Source organism: Peromyscus eremicus, chromosome 4, assembly GCF_949786415.1.
Source record: "Peromyscus eremicus chromosome 4, PerEre_H2_v1, whole genome shotgun sequence".
Taxonomy (NCBI): domain Eukaryota; kingdom Metazoa; phylum Chordata; class Mammalia; order Rodentia; family Cricetidae; genus Peromyscus; species Peromyscus eremicus.
In genome coordinates, this window is record NC_081419.1 from 20,373,826 (window position 1) to 20,394,401 (window position 20,576).

General features: G+C 34.9%; 1 protein-coding gene across 1 annotated transcript in view; it reads right to left on the bottom strand.

Annotated features, from left to right (window-relative positions):
• The window catches only part of Lrp1b (LDL receptor related protein 1B), a 1,617,914-nt gene that overhangs the window by 71,041 nt on the left and 1,526,297 nt on the right, over positions 1-20,576 (bottom strand). Inside the window, exons 80-83 of the mRNA XM_059258831.1 lie at positions 10,237-10,353; positions 7,470-7,643; positions 5,354-5,479; positions 2,091-2,255 (exon numbers count right to left, since the gene is read on the bottom strand). Coding sequence (XP_059114814.1) covers positions 2,091-2,255; positions 5,354-5,479; positions 7,470-7,643; positions 10,237-10,353 — 582 coding nt within the window. The remainder of the gene's footprint in view (positions 1-2,090; positions 2,256-5,353; positions 5,480-7,469; positions 7,644-10,236; positions 10,354-20,576) is intronic.

Below are 20,576 nucleotides of genomic sequence, written 5' to 3' on the forward strand. Positions count from 1 at the left end.
TTTGCATTTTTTTCTAAAATCAATGAAGGAATCTCAGAGGTAAACTAAGCCGTAGATCAACTAAGATTAACATTATCCACAGCATTCAATCCTACCGATTAGAATACACGTTCTTCTTGCTGACGCTTGAAACATCCTCTAAAAACGATTGCATTATAGGCCAGCAAACAAGCTTTAATTTATGAATAAATGAACAAACAAAACACTAATGAAATAAGATCTAGAATGTTATCAGATTGCAATGGAATACAAATGAAAACTAACTGCAATACTAACCTTAAAAATATATAAATGCTTAGAGACTGAACAATATGCTTTTGAGTGAAGATGTGAATGATAAATTGAGATGTTACTAGAATCAAATTTAAGAGCACAAGAGATCATGGGCTAGACAGTTATAAGAATAGTTGATAGTTGGAAGTTACATTTAAAAATAACTAAAGAGAAATGAAATAAATAACCTAATGGTGCACCTTAAATCTCTAGAAAAGCAAGAATATATAAAAAGAATAACAATACCAAATGTAGCAGATAGAAAGAAGTAATAAAATTGATGTCATAAATTAAAGAAATAAAGACTAAAACATCAATAAATAGAATTAATCAAATGAAAATTTGGTTTTTTGAAGAGGTGAACAAGATTGAACAGTAAGAGAAAAAGGATCCAAATTAATAAAATTAGTGACAAAAGGGGAATTGTCACAACATACTCCAATAAAATCTGTAAGATTAGCATTGAATACTTTAAAAATTGACATAACAGACTTGATGAATTAGAAGAAATGGGCAAATTTTTATACACATATGTATCCAAAATATATAAGAATGCATAAGCAACCAAATCAGACCTATAAGAAGCAAGGAGATTGAATTAGTGACTAAAATCCTCCAAAGAAAGGAAGTCCAGAGCCATGGAGCTGAGAGCAAAGCCTAATAAATAAAGTGCTTCATGTGTAAGCAAGAGGACCCAAATTTGGATCCCTAGGCATTATATAAATGCATGGCATGTCAGTGTGTGCGTATAAAACCAGCATTGAAAAAATGGAAACAGGCAGATTCTGGGGCCTTACTCTCCAGCTAGTCTAGCCAAAATGGTGAGCTTTATTTAGTAGAGAGACCCTGTTTCAAGGAGTAAGATAGAGTAGACTATACTTGGTTGAGCTCCAGTACTACATATAGAGATGATGACACCCACAGATACACATGTACACCATACACAAATACATACCAATATACATATATACACAATGACACATGTTATCTGACCTCAAGTTAAGCTAAAAAGTTACAGTAATAAAAGCATTATGGTAATTTCACAGAAACACATGTGTAGATCAATGGAAAATAATCAAAAATCTATGATATATCAATGCAGCCATGGAAAACTAAATTTTACAATGTCAACAACTCATGCACAAAAAAGATAGATTATTCAATAAAGTATGTCATTAAAACTGGATATCCACCTGCAAAAAAAAAAAAAACAAGTTGGTTACACACTTCTTACCCTGCACAAATATCAATTTGAACTGGAGTAAGAGACACAGAGAGAAAAGGGGCAATAAAGGGGGAAGGAGAAAACTAACTCAAATGAAATATGTATTCAAATTCTATATGGAATTTCATTATTTTTCAAGGTGTGTGTGTGCGTTCGTGTGTGCATGTGTACGTGCGTGCGTGTGTGCTCAAATTCTATATGGAATTCTATTATTTTTCAAGGTGTATGTGTGCGCGTGCGTGAATGCGTGCTTGTGTGTGTGTGTGTGTGTGTGTGTGTGTGTGTGTGTGTATGTGTGTGTGTGTGTGTGTGTGTGTTTAATTTTGTGACCTTAAAATGAAAATTAAGAAGCATTGGTAATGCTAGCTATTCTGATCTTTGTTTGAGCAATATGTTTTGTAGTGTCCATTACTGTTACTAGACATGAACTTTGATGCAATAAATAAATGCATTTGACTTTGATGAATTAGTTTTAAATTTAATTCATGATTATATCAGCTACATCAAGATTATCAGGTTTTATTTAACTCCATGTTTCACATATTAAGAAAATGCAAGTGACTTGCACATACTGTCTGGGTCAGATATTTACCTAGAGAGGATGGAATGCAGGTCCCTCCATTCTGACAGTAGTTGCTGCAGTGGTTGACTTCACACCTTCCTCCTGAGTAACTGGGCCAGCAGTGGCACCTCAGGTCTCCTTTCTCATTTAAGATGCACCTTCCCCCATTTTCACAGGTCAGTTTGCAGGAGTCATCTAGACACAAGAAGAAATACACAGACAAGCATGCTGTTCAGAAAAGCCTCAAATAATCCAACAAAATACATGTACTTAACTACTGGAATTTATTTTTTCTCAATGTGTAACTAATTTGAAAGTTGAAAAAATACACAGCAGCTAAAAGCAGATATTTAACTTACATTTTTTTCTTTACAATGTTGTTATCATCTTTATATTTGTTATTAGTAACTAATAGCCCCTATATGTAATATATTTTACACCGGAGACATTGATTTTTCAGTACTATGCTTTATGAAGGGCAATAAAGCTCATTCTTTAAATATCATTGTAATAGAATACTTTCATACAATTTTAAATAGAAGAGAGAAAAAGTTCAGGTTACAGAACACCTCATCCCAGAACTAATTTCAAAAAAGTCACTGTTCCTATGTGGGTCAATGTGACACAAGTACTCAGGTATTAGTCTTGATGAATTTCTAGTGAACTTAGGTTCAATGGGTTAAAAATAAAAGGTCATATTTTGCAGCCACCGCCTCAGAGAAATAATGCATGAGGAAGGTCTTCAGGAAAACAAAAAGTGTTTCTCACTAGTTCAATACAAATTAAGTTGAATTCACTTATACACCTTGAAAACTAGAAAAACATTAGTTTTATATCTATTTTATTATTCATGTATTCTTTATCCTACCCCTCAACCTTCATCATCACCTGATATTCCTTTCTAACTCATTCAGGAAACAAACTAAAAGGGGTTGTGAATAAGAACACTAGAGATAAACATTTAAGATACTTTAGGAAGATGAATTCCTAACTGCAGGTATTATATGTGAATAATACAGACATCCAAAATCTGCACATGATAGGAAGTGAGCATTCCAAAATCAGGATTTATTAAGAACTAGCAACATGACAAGACACTGATAAAACTGAATCTGGGTTATAGTCATCCAAAACTTACATTAATAGTTCTGTATTTAAATAGAAGGCTTCACTTATCAACAGCTAAATAAGACTCAGAAGCCAAGCTGCAGCAAGTATAATCAACTTTAGGTAAGAATAGGTAAGTGTTCTACCAAGGCTGAGTAATATTTGAATTTGCAATTTCTTATATGAAGATTAAAAATATTGTGTGCTCATCTTTTGACGACAGTAGCTAGAGAAAGTAAGTGATATATGAAAGGCTGAATAATTGGTCTATCCTAAACGTTGATATCAGGAAAAGATGATTGGATTTAGCTAAACTGAAAAATGACTGTGAGATCTTATTTATACTCCTAACACATTTTTCTATTTATACAGCAAGAGACCATTTTGAATACATAAGTGGAAATAGAACACAGGAAGATCCTGTGGGGCCACTGCTTACTGATGTGTGGCGGGGAGTGGGGTGGGGAGTGGGGTGGGGGTGGGGCTAGTGAGATAAGGCATTTTCACTTAAGAGGAGTAGTTGACATTTTAAGAAACTGAGTTTCTGAATGGTCGCATACACTGCACACTCCCACACAGGACAGTTCCTTGACCTAGCCAGAAAAAAAAAGAGTGGTGATATTTGAAAATGCTTAATTTTACCAGCACAACTGAGATCACAGGTACTCTAACTGGTGGGAAATCAACAAAGTATCAGGGTCATCAGGTACCAGTGACAGAATGTGTTCCATAACTGGAGCTAGCATGACAATATGAACATCAGGCATGATCCACAACTCTCTGTTGGGAACTCTAAAAACTTGTTACCCACACAGCATTTCTTCCCTGTTTTTCCTGACAATGTGAATGTTTCAGGCTGTCCTCTATATACCCTAATTCCATGTCCTTTCAGAGTTTCTTTCATCTTCAGTTAAATCTAAATTCAAAGTCTTTCATACTTTATTTGAAAATCATATAATATAGGAACTTCAAAGTGACCCTTAAACTTAATAATTATCTGAATCTAATAAGAGTTGAAGTAGGCCCCTGCTATAACAGCCGTGGCTGCTCAGATAAACACCACTCACTGGTGTACATCATTCATCATTCCATCTTTTAATTTCTTCAGGTTTACATATTCAGTGCTTAAAGTGTGTACATTAAAACATTAAAAATACAATTGACTTAGAGTTTCTTGCTAAGTAAACGAAATGCAACCCACAGCCCACAGTCGAAAACGAGGGGCTAGTGGTCTGGAGATGGAGAGGGCAAATGAGGATGAAGACAGGATTCTGAGATGAGCAGTGAATTTTAACAGAGAAAACATAGCAAGTAAGAAATCCTGCTGGGAAGACATCCTAAATTTATCTCTCATTCCAAAATGCTTGCTGTGATCCAAAAGTGCTTTGGAGCATGCTGGTTTTGTCTGTGACATAAAATTTGGTAAGTACAGTGTTTTCTTTTAATAGAATTGTTCCAATTATGACTAATACCTTAAGTTTGAAACAGTTTTATCTACTGTGCATTCAGGAGAAAACTTTTTTTTTGTTCCCTTTCTTATCTTACTGTCTTGTTTTGAATCTCAACTTTTAAAACTACTACTTTCTGAAATAATGGTTGTTCTTTCTAAATTCATAATTCAAAATTATAAGCCACATGAAGAAATATTGTCAGCCTCACTTCTTAATTAGTCCTTAGTTTCTAGATTAGTGTTATGCCTTGCTTATAGCAGTTGAAACAGGTATTAGTATCATTCTTACTATTAATAGTATTTAATGTAAGTAACACTTCACATGGCAAGATTAGTGTTCTACATACCAGAAGTAATCAAAGTTATCAAAAATAAATACATTGAAAATATAAATGGATTTGTGGCTGTAATTTACACCTAGAAAGGGAACTCATTCTCAAAATATTATCTATGAAACAAGAGTTATCTAACAGTGCATTTAGATTCAGAGAGTGACTTCTCAGTTCTTGATCCATTGTGCATGTTGAATGCACAGTGTTATGTAAACAAAGGCAAGAAGGTAGAATGGCTTCTGTAGAGATGACAGTTTTTATAAACATTCAAGAGCCACTGACATTAAAGCAGATGAATTGATGGAGAAAATAATACTGCTTAGTTCCAAAACTCATATAAATTCAACCCGACTATTTATGAAATAATTCATCTGACTGTTTATAGAATAACAGAGAATACCCACCTAATAGGCTGTCATCATTGCAGGTTCCATTCATCATAAATTTTCCTTCTGGGCAGACACAAGTGGCCCCAGAGGGATTCAGTAAGCAGAGGAAATCACATGACAAATCCAAGCAAGGATTAGGTACTGATGGAAACAAAATGAAGAAAAACAGAGATGTGTGGGAGAAAAGTTGAAATAAGTTTCAAAAGCATAAAATTCAGCAAGCTGAAATGATGAATTACCAATGTGAAAAAGAAAACAAAGCAATTTTTACTGATGCAATCACATTTTAATATTGACATTCTATTTTACAAGTAATGAAAAATCATTACCCAATACCTTCGTTGACAAGGAATTTGCCCATTCTACAAAGGATAATATTGTTCATTTATCATTAGTTCAGGATTACTTTTCCATAAAGTTAGTTAACTTCTGAATTGAAAGAAACCCACTTCCTTTCTGGTTCAGTTCATGTACAGTTATCTATGATGATTATTTTATCCCCTGGCCCATTTGAATGATGATTTGGTGATTGCCTTTTCCAGAATATTCAAGACACGAACTTAGGTGGCTAGCCTAAATTGAGCTTATAAGACAAGGAATTATAAACGGAGCGCTTTGCTGAATTCTCACTATTTTAATTTCTGATGGACCTTCAAGAACACAAAAAATTAACACAACTTAAGTGTTTGGAGATCCAAACCTTATTTTATAACTTCATTGTATAGTTTTGGCAGAAACAGCTTATCACTGATATTCACAAAAACTTAAAATTCACATGCATTTTTAAGTTCAATATGTATTTAGATAGATAGATAGATAGATAGATAGATAGATAGATAGATAGATAGATAGATAGATGATAGATAGATATACACACACACATATATATGTAAATAGATGATAGGTAGATAGATGATAGATGCATAGATAGATAGATAGATAGATAGATAGATAGATAGATAGATAGATAATTGGAAACATGTTAAATGATTACCTGCTTACTTTGTGGGAGACTAAGCGCTAAATTTATCTAAATGTTTATCTAATGAGCATCTTATGTGGTCAGAGGTGATTCATTGTCTTTTCTAGATTCCAACCATATCATAGAACCTTTCTGTTAAAATCCACTACTCACATCCTACCATGTTTAGGATAGGAATATATTAACTTTACAGATCTAGCAGTATTGTTTTGATTATGAGTTAGGCAGAACCATAAGGTGGGATGAAGTGTTCTCGTGTGAACCATAGACCCAGCATATGTGGTTTTTAGTAAATGCAGCAGCACAGAGGAGGCACTTCACGAATTTATGTCATGCTAGAATGTATTCCCAACCATTTCTATAAACAGTTGTCTTTCCACATAATTTGCAAAACTCAAGATGAAATGAACTTTGACATGCTTTAAAGATTGACTATAAATCCAGGCATTGTGGTGCACATCTTTAATCTCAGTACTCAGGATACAGAGGCAGGCCAGTCTCTGAGTTCAAGGACAGCCTGGTCTATCAAGGTGAGTTCCAGGACAGCCAGGCCAGGGCTACACAGAGAAACCATGTCTTTAAAGAGTGACTATAAATAAATAGGAACAATTTAATAAATACAACTATGCACACTTACGTTTGAATTTCAACCATAGTTTTTACTTTGCCCTGAAAAATTTTGCAGCATAGCTTTCAACATCACTTCAATAATTTATTTAATTAATCCTTTCTAGATTAGAAATTTATTTTTATAATAAATCGTAAACAACATATCAGAGAAGATACAACTATAGGGAAGAGATCTCTGTGAACATTCTTGAGATTGCAGTGGTAATGATATGGTAATCAATGGTTGTGAACAACAGCAGTAAGAAAAGACAATTGATGAATTTTCATAACTCCCTGATAGACCCATATATTTACAAGGTGTTTAAAATAGTTTTTTAAATGGATAATTTTAATTCCAAGAAAATGCAGCAGAGTGTTTATACCTCTTATGGCAAAAATGGATGCTGCCATCTACTTGTTGATTTGAAAAGTCTGAAGACGCCAAGGCAAACAGTATATTGGAAATATAAACATAGTTACAGTAATTACAAATATATTATTTTAAGATACATAAGGAAAAGTTTGATATATTTTACTTACAATTTAGTTGTTTATAGCGATGTGATATCAAAACACTCTTAGTTTTGTCAACATCTAAAGCTAGGACCTCTACTGAGCCATGACCAAATTTTTGTACTCTAAATACACCATTTTTAGGTCCTGCTCCATATATATAATCTTCAAAGACATCAATTTTGTGAGGATGCAGCAAACCTGGAATGTTCAAAAGAGAGGAGCTAATGCCAGGGTGAGTACCACAACTGCCTTTCACAAATAAGTGCCTTAAATAATCATGACTTGATGAAGCAGTTATATTTTACAATTAATATTTATTAACACACACTGTATATAAACTCAAGCCTTTTTTAATTTTTATTTTATTTTATTTTATTTTATTTTTTAAATTTTTATTTTGCAATACAATTCAGTTCTACATATCAGCCACAGATTCCCTTGTTCTCCCCCCTCCCGCCCCCCTCACCTTCCCCCCAGCCCGCCTTAAACTCAAGCTTTAAAACAGCTAAATTTATCCAAAATCCAATTTACTAGGCTTTTTTGTCAACTTCAAAATTAAAAATATTTTTTAATATTTGTTTTAAGGTGATAAACATGCCATCCAGAACCTATTGAACAAACATCTCCATCACCCATTTGCAGCTCCTTCTAAAATTGTCTGGGGTTATTATATGCCAAGCAATTGTCTCTGCTATGATGTTGACAAGAAGAAAATCAAGCCTCATCTGTAGCATAAAGTCTGCTTTTTAGAAAATTCTCATGGATTAAATTATTAGTTGAATTCTGTCACCTGAATTAATTGTTTATTGTGTAATTACAAGATGATTTGAAATAACAAAAATTGTTACCGTGGCATACATCTGTAAATGTCAGCACTCATGAGGTTGAACCATAGAGAAGTAAGAGTTTAAGGCCAACACAAGATACAGAATAAGGCACTATCAAACAACAACAACAAAAAGATATTAGTGGACCATTAAGGGGATGGGAAGAAATCCGCAGATAGGGAAAAATCTCAGGAACTCACAAGATTGTCCTCAGTTAAGACTTATAGCAATGGTGGAGAGGGTGCTTGAACTAGCCTTCCCCTCCACTCAGATTGGTGTCTAATTGTCATCATAGAACCTACATCCAATGACTGATGGAAGCAGATGCAGAGACCCACAGCCAAGCACTTGGCCAAGATCCTGGAGTTCAGTTGAAGAGAGGGAGGAAGGATTATAAGAGCAAGGTGGGTCAGAATCATGATGGGAAAAACTACAGAGATAGTTGACCCAAGCTAGTGGAAGCTCATGGACTCTGGACTGACAGCTGGGGAGCCTGCATGGGACAGAACTAGGCCCTCTGAATATGGGGTAAAAGTTGCGTAGCTTGATGTGTTTGTGGGTCCCCTGGCCATGGGACCAGGACTTATCCTGCGTAAATGAACTGGCTTTTTAGAGCCCATTCCCTGTGATGCAATGCCTTACTCAGCCTTGATGCAAGAATGAGAGACTAGGTCCAGCCCCAACTTGGTATGCCAGCCTGTGTTGACCTACCTGATGGAGGCCTTACCCTCTATGAGGAGGGAATGGGCATGGGATGGGGATAGGTCGGGGGAGGGGGAGGAGAAGGAGGTTGGACAGGGGTTAGTATGTAAAAAAAAAAGAAAAAAAATTTAAAAAAATTTAATGTTAAAAAAAAGACATTACTATCTTTTGTTTTAGAAAAGGGATGAGGAGGGGTTGGAAAGATGAATCAGCAGTTAAGAGCACTTGTTGCTCCTGCAGAGAACCTGGGTTCAAATACCAGCACAACTGGTGTCTCACAAACATCTGTAATTTTACTTTCAAGAGATCTGACTCCCATCATATGACATCCATTGATATGAGACATGGACATGGTACACACACATACATACAGGCAAAACATCCATATACATTAAATAAAAAATTAAAACCTCAAAAGTATTTTTCCAAGTTCTACCTTTCTTTGCAACACTATCCCAGATTAAAATAAAAGTATGGAAATATTTGGTAAATATGTAAGAATGGAAACTGAAAAAAACAAACAAAAGAAGCCATGCCAACGGCAATAAAGCACTGTTTAATCAAAGATGCCACAGAATTTTCATTCAATTAATTTTTCATCCTCATTTTTAATCATAAAAATAAAGCTATGAAGCAAAGCTATATTTAGAGAATATAGTAACAAAAATCTCAATGTTTCAAGTTTACATTGTGCTTGTGGTAAATTATGGAAAGAGAAAGGAAGAGAAAAGAAAAGAACAGAAGATAGAAGAAAAATACTTGACAGCCAGGAAAAGAATGTGTAGGGCAATCAGAGGGAACAGAATATGAGAAGACAAGGTGGGAGGTGGGTAGAAAAGCAGAGGGGAAAATGGACACAGCTGTGAGCCCAGAAGATCCTGCACTGCTGGTGGGAGGGGTATTGGTTGCTACTCTACTTTTCACTGGGCCTTGTAAGTATGCTCATGATGAAGAACTCATAGTAACATGTTTCCTGCTGCCCATCATCACAATGTCTAATAAAACATGATGTTGACTGGTACTAACCATAAGTGACTGACAGAATGAAACAGTTTCTGAGCATGGACAGCAAGCTCCCATGTTTGTCCAACTTGAGCAGCTCTCTGCCCTGGTCTCTTCAATATACCAGTGGGCCTGAACATTTTAACTAATATAAACATTGCAATTTGAAAGAATTCGAGGAAATCCGGGTTGCAGAATGTCTATACATCTTTGCTTGGGTCATGAACTAATTTTCTCAATAACAAAAGTACTCTGCAAACCTTGCTTGCTGCTGACAGAGACCACTGGACTGGAACCGTCATACAGGACACTGCCAATGATGGAGAGCTCAAAGTCAGCCCAGTAGATGCGCTCACCGAAGTGATCAACAGTCAGACCTGAGAAACCAACGTGCAGGGACAAATTATACAAAGAAACTGAGGTTACTTACAGTTCAGCTTTACAGTTCATGCTTAATCATGATTGGTGTTTTTTCTTTAAGAATCATAAAAATCATCCATTGCATATCACAGTACTGGAGAAAGTAGGTAAGAATGAAGTTCTTTATCTCTGAATGCATATTCAGATGAGATAGCATTCATTTAATAAGTGATTAGAACAATCTTACCCTAACAGTTAAGGTCACCTTAATCATTATTTTCATACTTACTGAGTTCTTAATTATAGCTAGTTTTACATAATATTTTAGTTTTTATCTTGAGTCATGGAAGTTCTTCATACAACAATAATTTAAACTTAGTATAACCATCTTTATTTCAAATTCCTTTATAAAGCTTTAGAGCACAGAATCCAAATATTTAGAAATGTTAGATAAAAGGAAGCCATTAAGAACTGGTCTGAGGGACTGGAGGGATGGCTCAGGGTTAAGGGCACTGACTGCTCTTCCAGAGGAATTGAGTTCCCAGTAATTACATGGCAGCTAACAACTGTCTCTAACTCCAAAATCTGACACTTTCACTTGGGCATACATGAAGGCAAAATACCAATGCAAATGCATTTTAAAAAAAAAGAACTGGTCTGAGTGTGGAGAGACACATATGCTTCAACTAAAGACTAATAATCAGAATAGTAGAAAATGAGCATTAAAGTCCCAATTTAAGGTTGTAGTATCACTTGGTATTTTTAATGCTATAGGTTCTTCTAAGACTATTTATCTTTATTTTCATAGTCATTCTATGCCAGTAACCAACAAAGGACTAAAACAATATGTCATTAAAAGGCTGTTTCTACTTCTTTGTTGTTTATTTTATAAATATGATTGAGGTTATGACAATATCTTCTCACCAAAAAAAAAGTGTATACTCTATGTTAAAATGTAAAGTTACTCAAGGGTGGAAAAGTAATATCATCTATGGCACATAAATTATGGAATAAATCTTCAACATTGCCGATGTTTAATTTGTGTGGTAGAGTCTTTACACAGAGCGCATTATGAACCATGAAAGAACATTGTAATTAAAATGCATTTAGCAGATTAATGTCATGGAGTGTTGGTACATGTGAAGGTCCACTGAATAAAAACCAGTTTTAAATTTGGGTTAGAGTAGAAAAGAAAAACACTGTTGGGTTAAAAGTAATTTGTGAATAATTTTTCACTTCATTATGTACTTCTAGTTGAAATAAAATCTAAGTATAGAAATGTATTGATCCTTTAGCAGAATGAGGAGATGAACTCTGCCAAGCTAGCCTCTGAGGAATGGTGTAACATAAGTTAAAGTGGAGGCTGTGCTGTGTTGCTTGCTCTTTGAGCTGTCTTTGCTTTTGTATAATTCTGAGTAAAATGAACTCTAAGATCCAGTTTCCTGCTATTGATACTAAGGTCATGCCTTGGTAAAGAAAGGAAAAACACTTGGCTTGCTCCTCTCTGCATTTTAGTAGAATGTAGAGGTAAATAAAATGAAACTTCTCCCAAACTAAAATAGTTCTCTGTTTCTAGAGTACATTTGTTAATTGTGGAAAAGAGTAAACACATGGTTTATTATGTTTATTATGGATTTATTATGAGTACACTTGACCATATCAACTCTTGTCAAGTAGTAAACTATTTGATGGAATTATAGAAAAATAGAAATTATAGAACAAAGAACAAAGGTTTTTAGATAAGTAGAATTTTTATTACAAAAAAAGAAATCCATAAATCAATGGCTATGCTTTTCCTTAAGTCCTTTAGTTTAAAAAAGTCCTTTAAATTAAAAAACTAATAAAGGACTCAACTAACTTTTCTTATAGTAGCAATAAAAGTCAAGTTTATATGAAATAACAAGTTCATGTCTGCTTTTAAAATATCTCCTCTTTGTTTTTAATGAACTGCCAATAACAACAACAATAAAAGCAAAAGTTTAGTAAGAAAACTTTTTTAATCTAAACGGGAAATGACGCATCTATATGGTGTGAAATTAGTAGAAATATAGAAATCTTAAAATGCTGTATTTTTAACCTTTTATTTTCTTAATTTAAAATACAATTACATCATTTCCCTCTACTCTTTCATCCCTCCAAACACTCTCATTTCCCCCTTCATCCTTGCTTCCTCTCATATTCATCGCTTCTTTATCCTTGTTGATTTATATATAATATGTGATATATATATATGCATATACGTATAACATATTTGTACATAAATATATAAATACAACATGCTGAGTTTAGCATTTAGTGTTGCTTCTATGGTATGACTTCATGGCTGACAACTTTTTTATTGGAAAATCAATTGTGGGTTTATCCCAGAGGAAGACTAGCTATTTCACCCTCAGTATTTCTTCATTTTCTGGAGGTTTTCATCTATGGCTATGGCTCCTCATATTTTCCTTTTCTTCCTGAGCAGGTCTATTGGTGTTGTCTCTATTCAGGTTAATCAGGTATGACATTATTGCAGTTTGAAAATGTCATAAATGTTAGCTGTAATGCAGAGCAGCAGACTGCCAGAGCTGTTGTCTGAGCATGGTATTGTCCACGATGCCTAGGCCGCCACTACATTTTAGGGATTTTAAAATACTTTTTAACTCTGAAATTTTCAAAGAGCTTTAATTAATTGATAATTTCACTTTCATAAATAACACACTGATAGCAAATGATAATAAAATACTATAAACCACTGCTTTGTATTCCACTCTTTATGTACACTTTACATGTAGGAGTTGTTTGCTTATACAAATATATCCACTGAGATACTTTTGTATAGATATTTTTTCTTTCCTGTGTATCCCCAATATCTTAGATATCTTTGTGACAATTTTATCTCCATTTCTTGGTGTACATAAATACCTATTCTAAGCCCAAATTTAAACATCAAATTAAAATGAATAACTATTATAATATCTCTTTGTGTCCATTTTTATAATTTTTCTTTATGTTGTGGCATTATAGAAATGTTACATTTTTCCTTTCCATTCAGGGTTAAGCACATGATTAACATATAGTACATTTAGTTATGGCATATATTTCAAAAGGTACAGATATACCTTCTAGACGAGCAGTGGGAATAACCATGAATGTCTATCTATCCATTTATCTGATTTATCTCTGCCAGTCTAATTGAAACACAAGTTCTAGGTTCAGTGAAAGACACTCTTTTTTTTTTAAATCAGTGAAACATATTTTAAACTTTATTATTTTTTTACAGCATAAACAATTTAATTTAAAAGTGAGCAAATGACATAAGTAGCCATTTTTCAAAAGAACATATACAAATGACCATAAGATACATGAAGAACACTAAAAATTATTAGCAATAAAGGAAATGCAAATCAAAACCACAATTATCTATCTTAACAATAATGGCCACAGTCATAAAAATAGAAATTAACAAATGTTAAGTGAAGATGTTGAGAAATACGAACTCTGAATATATCTGATGAGAACGTAAGTTGCTACAGTCATTATGGAAAACAGTATCGGGGTTCCAAAAAAGAAACATAAATTGAAATAATATGACACTCTGGATATATGTTCAGAGAAATTAAATCAAGATATCAATGACATAGCTGTCCTACTGTGTGAATTGTGACAATGTTTAACTGGAAAAGTTAAAGTTAAACATTGAAGAATAAAGTTTTTATTTTTAATTGCAATATCATTGATCTATGACTCAGGATTATTGCTAGCTAGCTCTTACATTTTTTTTTAAATTTTATTTTACAATATAATTTAATTCTACATATCAACCACAGATTCCCTTGTTCTACCCCCCCAAACCCGCCCCTTTCCCCCAGCCCACCCCCCATTCCCATCTCCTCCAGGGCAAAGATTCCCCCGAGGATTGAGATCAACCTGGTAGACTCAGTCCAGGCAGGTCCAGTCCCCTCCTCCCAGACTGAGCCAAGCGTTCCTATATAAGCCCCAGGTTTCAAACAGCCAACTCATGCACTGAGCACAGGACCCAGTCCCACTGCCTGGATGCCTCCCAAACAGATCAAGCCAATCAACTGTCTCACCTATTCAGAGGGCCTGATCCACTTGGGGGCCCCTCAGCCATTGGTTCATAGTTCATGTGTTTCCACTCATTTGGCTATTTGTCCCTGTGCTTTATCCAACCTTGGTCTCAACAATTCTCGCTCATATAAACCTTCCTCTTTCTCGCCAATTGGACTCCTGGAGCTCCACCTGGGGCCTGGCCATGGATCTCTGCATCCAGTTCCCTCAGTCATTGGATGGGGTTTCTAGCACGATAGTTAGGGTGTTTGGCCATCCTATCACCAGAGTAGGTCAGTTCCGGTTGTCTCTCGACCATTGCCAGCAGTCTATTGTGGGGGCATCTTTGTGGATTTCTGTGGGCCTCTCTAGCACTTTGCTTCTTCCTATTCTCATGTGGTCTTCATTTATCATGGTCTCCTATTCCTTGTTCTCCCTCTCTGTTCTTGATCCAGCTGGGATCTCCCACTCCCCCAAGCTCTCTTTCCCTCGACCCTTGTCCTTCATTACCCCCACTCACGTCCAGGCTGTTCATGTAGATCTCATCCATTTCTCCGTCTTTGGGCGATCCCCGTGGAAAGACAAACTTAAGTACCAGCAAATATGTACTTCTGTATTCTTGATTCATATATTTTGATAAATATTTCATTATTTAGATTCAAACTACATTAGTGATACTTGCCCTACACATTTAGAGTTAAGTTTCATGCATATATGTTTATGACCATATTAGTAAAAAAGAACACGTCAATGAGAAGCAAAAGAGTTCTAAAAATGTATTCAATTTATATAAACAGAGAATTTTTATTACTGAATACAAAGTCTTGGTAAATGAAGCAGGCAATTACAAGAGGTCCAAGAGCCATTGCAGCATTTTTTATTCCTTCTACAACTGCCCCGATTTGAGGAAGATAGAGGCAACACAGCATCTCTTCATCAAAGGATGTGGTACTCAAATCAATCTCTCACAATCTTACATAATCCACTACAAAAAGGAGAATTCAAAGGTGTCCCTAGTCTGATGTGTTACTCATTACTCAAAAGAGATCAATGGGCACTTTTCCACTCTCATGTAATCATGACATACTTATGCTGTATAGGCATGTGGCAAAAAAGGAAGGAAGCAGGTTATATTCCTGCTGTGGAGGTGAATGCTTGTCATTCTCCACTCACTGGCCTAAATATGAAAACTGGTCATGCCTCTTATGCTGATTATAGTACTAGATTAAAAATAAGTAAGATGCCATTTGTGTTTATGGGGACTTAGATGTTTTTCAATTGATTAAAACCTTAAAGTTGTAGATGTCCATTTGTGCATTGAACACTTAATTGCTCTTAAGCACAGGCTAATTTAAGCACTTTCATATACCACCAGGGTTTTAAAGAATATAAATGAGGTTTTTGAGTCATTTATAATAAAGAGAATATAGAATATTAATACATATAGAATATATGTTAATATATAGAATATTTAAGACTTAATAGTACATTGCATCATTAAAACCATAGCTAATGGAATTCCAAAAGTCATGGAAGTAAGTGCTATAAATTTCAGAAAACTGACATGATTTCATGATGGAGGCAATTTTGCAATGAAAGTTCTTGTTGTATCCTATTTGAATAGATGACAGACATTTAACCAGATTAAATACAGGGGTCATATAAATGCACAGAGACAAGTTTATATCTATCCTAACTGTTCATCTACTTGATACAATCTGAACTATTCAAAGTATTTTCCATAACTAAATTTACTGTATGTTGTTCACATAATTAGATCTTAGTGGATAATAGAAATGCTACATTTCTATGACACTACAACTTAAAAAGCAAAGTACACATAGATAAAGAGACTTTATGATATTTACTCATTTTACTATGATATCAAATATTGAAGTTAGAGCAAATATTTATATACACCAAGAAAAATGGAAAGTTGTTACAAAGAAGTCTGAAATAGTAGGAAAACATGAACAGTGAATGTACTCAGATGCAAAGTATCTCAATGAATATATTTGTATAAGTACATATCCCCCCACATATAAAGTACACAAAGAGCAGGTATTTCATTATCAGTTTCTATTTGAGTGCTTATTGTGAAAGTGAAATTAGGCTCAAGCACAAGCAATGCCTGACTGAAGAACAGGTATGCTTCCCCTGGACCTTCTCCACTCTATGTTACCTTAGACCCAATTCTCACAGTTGATCACAGCTCAGCAACAGAATATAAGATTCAGGTTTTCCTCCGCAGTGTGCATGACTCTTGTTTATATGGTGGCTAAATTGAAAGGTTTGCATATGTTGAACCATCCCTGCATTTCTGAGATGAAGCCTACTTGATCATCATGGATGATATTTTTGATGTGTTCCTGGATTTGGTATACAAGTATTTTATTGAGTATTTTTGCATCTATGTTTATAAAGAAAATTGGTCTATAATTCTTTTTCTTTGTTGAGTCTTTCTATGATTTGAGTATCAGGATAACTGTGACCTCATAAAATGAACTGGGCAATTTTGTTCTCTTTATATTTTATGGAATAAATAGAGGAATATTAGAAATAACTCTTTTTTTGAATAGCTGATAGAATTCTGCACTAAACCCATCTGTCTCTGGGTAATTTTCTGTTGGGAGACTTTTAGTGACTACTTCTATTTTGTTAGGGGTTATAGGTTTATTTAAATTGTTTAGCTGATCTTTATTTAACTTTGCTAAGTGGTATTCAAAGATTTTCTAGTATAGTGGAGTACAGGTTTCTAAAATATGTCTTTATGGTTCTCTGTATTTCCTTGGTATCTGTTCTTATGTCCCTTTTTTATTTCTGATATCCCATCAACATTCCAACACAATTCTTTTCAGATCTTGAAAGGACAATTCTAAACTTCATGTGGAAAAAGAAATCACCTAGAATAGCTAAAATAATTCTGAACAACAACAACAAAAAAAACTACTGGAGGTACCATCATCCCTGAATTCAAGTAGTACTATTGAGATATGTTAATAAAAACTGCATTGTATTGACATAAAAACAGACATGTTGATCAAGGGAATCTAACCAAAGACCAAGATATAAATTCCCACACCTATGGACACATGATTTTTGATAGAGATGCTCCATCCAACTACAAGGACATGTCGTCAACTATGGTCATAGCAGCTTCATTATAATAGTGAAAACTGGAAACAATCTATCTGTTCAAATATAAACTGTAAAAAAAAGACATCTTTAAAAAATTGTGCTGGATATCTGCATGTACAAGAGTGAAAATGGATTTATCACCTACACAATTTAAATCCAGGTGGATCAAAGACTTGAATATAAAACCATACACACTGAATCTGATAGAAGAGAAAGTGAGGAACAGTCTTGAATGCATTGGTACAGGAATACTAATAGCACAATCACTCAGATCAACAATTAATTGCTTGGACCTCATGAAACTGAGCAGCTTCTGTAAGTCCAAGGACACTCTCAGTTATAAAAAGAGGTAGCCTACAGGATGGGAAAAGATTTTTTATCAACTTCATATCCATTAGAACTTGAATATTCAAAATATATAAATAACTCAAGAATATAGGTATTAAAAAGCCAAATAAAACAATTAACAAATGAGGTAAAGATCTAAACAAAGATTTCGCAATAAAGGAATCTGAAATGGCTGAGAAACAATTAAAGAAATGTTTAACATTCTTAGCTATTAGGGAATGCAAATCAAAACTACTTGGAAATATCTGTCAGAATGTCCAAGATCAATAACACAAGTGAAAGTTCATGCTGGTGAGGATTTGGAGCAATTGGAACATTCCTCCATTGCTTGTGGGTGTGCAAATTTGTACAGCCACTATCAAAATTAATATCATGTTTCCTCAGAAAGTTGTGAATCAATCTATCTCAAGAACCAGCTATACCACTCTTGGGAATATACCCAAAGGATGCTCCATCCAACTACAAGGACATGTGGTCAACTATGGTCATAGCAGCTTCATTATAATAGTGGAAACTGGAAACAATCTAGATGTCCCTCAACAGAAGAAAAGATAAAGAAATTTTAGTACATTTACATAAAGTAGTATTACTTAGCTGTTAAATAAATACATCATGAAATTTGTAGTCAAATGGATTTGACTAGAAAAAAAAAACATCTAGAGTGAGGTAACCTACATACAGAAAGACAAGTATGGTGTGTATACACTAATAAGTGAGTATTAGCTATTAGGTAAATGATAACCAAGCTACACTCCAGGAATCCAGAGAGGTTAGTAAAGAGGAGGGATATAGGGGAGAAGCATGGATCTCCCTAGGATGGAAAATAAGAGTCTGCAGGTACACTAGGGGCAGTAAAGAAAGGAAGCAGGAGGAATCAGGTGGGAGGGATGGAGTTAAAGGGTGTGGGGAGAAAGAACTGGAATCAGAACGCATTTAGGGGACTAGTGGAAATCTAGTACAATGGAAACTTCAGTGGAATCTGAGGGTGCCACTAGAGAGGACTCCTAGTAATGGGGATAGCCAGTCTGAACTGGCCCTCTTTTGTATCCAGGCATAGCTTATTGATTGGTGCTCTGTCCAGTCATCATCACAGAGGCTTCTTCTGACAGGAGATGGGAACACATGCAGGAAACCACAGCCACAGCCAGACATTATGCAAAGAGATTCTAAATTAGAGTTCTTCATTGGGTCCTTGTAGCTAAAGTTTTCAAGAGAGATCTTTTAATTAGAAGAGGTGATAGTTCATCAACCAGCATGACCAGGCAATTTAAACTAATTTATCCCACTAACAAATGCTTTTCATTTAATCAGATATAACTTGCCCAAAGCGAACCTCCCCAAAGTTAGGCTAGGGGAAGGGTTTTTGTTTTTGTCTTTCAGGAGAACGAAGGCTAAGGAATCTGAAGGACACTGGACAAATGAGACATCTGAAAATAAAGGACAAATCATCTAGAAAAAAATGCCCCAAAGTTGAAGAGGAACTTTGGATGATTGTTCAGTCAGGCAGCTGTTTCTGTCATTCTAGATTTTTGGAAGTTGCTTACAATGCTCTTCCTGTTTACTTAGGTAATATTATATCCTTCTGAGGTCTTTGATGTAGTTGAAGATTAAATAGTAATAATTTTTCTTGGTTATGATAAAAGATAAATTAGATATAAAACTTTAGATTCACAATATAGGATAGATAGAATATTTTCTTTAATTTTCCAAATACAAATAGATTAGATACTGTAACTGTAATTCTTGCTTGATAACTGTTCTGTTATATATAATTTTACTATATTAAAGTTAAAACTTTCCTTTTTAATTAAACAGAAAAGGGGAAATGCTGTAGGATAATTCTTTTGTACACTGGTTTAATAAAGTGCTGATTGGCCAGTAGCCAGGCAGGAAATATAGGTGGGATAAGCAGACAAGGAGAATTCTTGGGAGAGGAAGGCCAAGTCAGGAGTCACCAGCCAGACACTTAGGAAGCAAGATGTGAAGGCAGAACTGAGAAAAGCACCAAGCTACGTGGCTAAACATTGATAGGAAATATGGGTTAATTTAAATGTAAGAGCTAGTCAGTGATAGGCTTGAGCTAATGGCTGAGCAGTTTTAGTTAATATAAGCTTCTGAGTGATTATTTGGGTCTGACCAGCTGTGGACTGGGCAAGATATAGAAAGACTTTCAGCTACAGGTCTTTCCCCTGGGAGATCAGGGAACCCATGGAAGAGGAGGAGAGACTGTATGAATCATAATGGATGGAAGACACAAGGAGAACATGGTCCACTGAATAAAATAAGCAGGGCTCACGTGGTCTCATAGAGAGTGAAACAGCAAGCAAGTGGCCTGCATAGTTCTGTACTAGGTCATCTGCATATGTGTTATGACTGTTTGTTTGTTGTTTTTGTGAGACTACTAACAGTGTGAATGAGTGTATCTCTGACTCTTTTGTCTGCTCTTGAGACTTTTTTCCTCCTATTGGGTTACCTTGTTCAGCCTGGATATGAGGGCTTTGCCCTGTCTTGTAGTAATTTGTTTACTAGTGTTAGGCTGTTGTCTCTTGGAGGCCTACTTCTTTCTGAAGATGAAATGGAGAAAGAGTAGATCTGGGGAAGAGTGGAGGTATAGGGGAGCTAGGAGGAGTAGAAGGAGGGGAAGCTGTAGTTGGGATACATTGTTTGAGAGAAGAATCTATTTTCAATAATATAAATATTATGA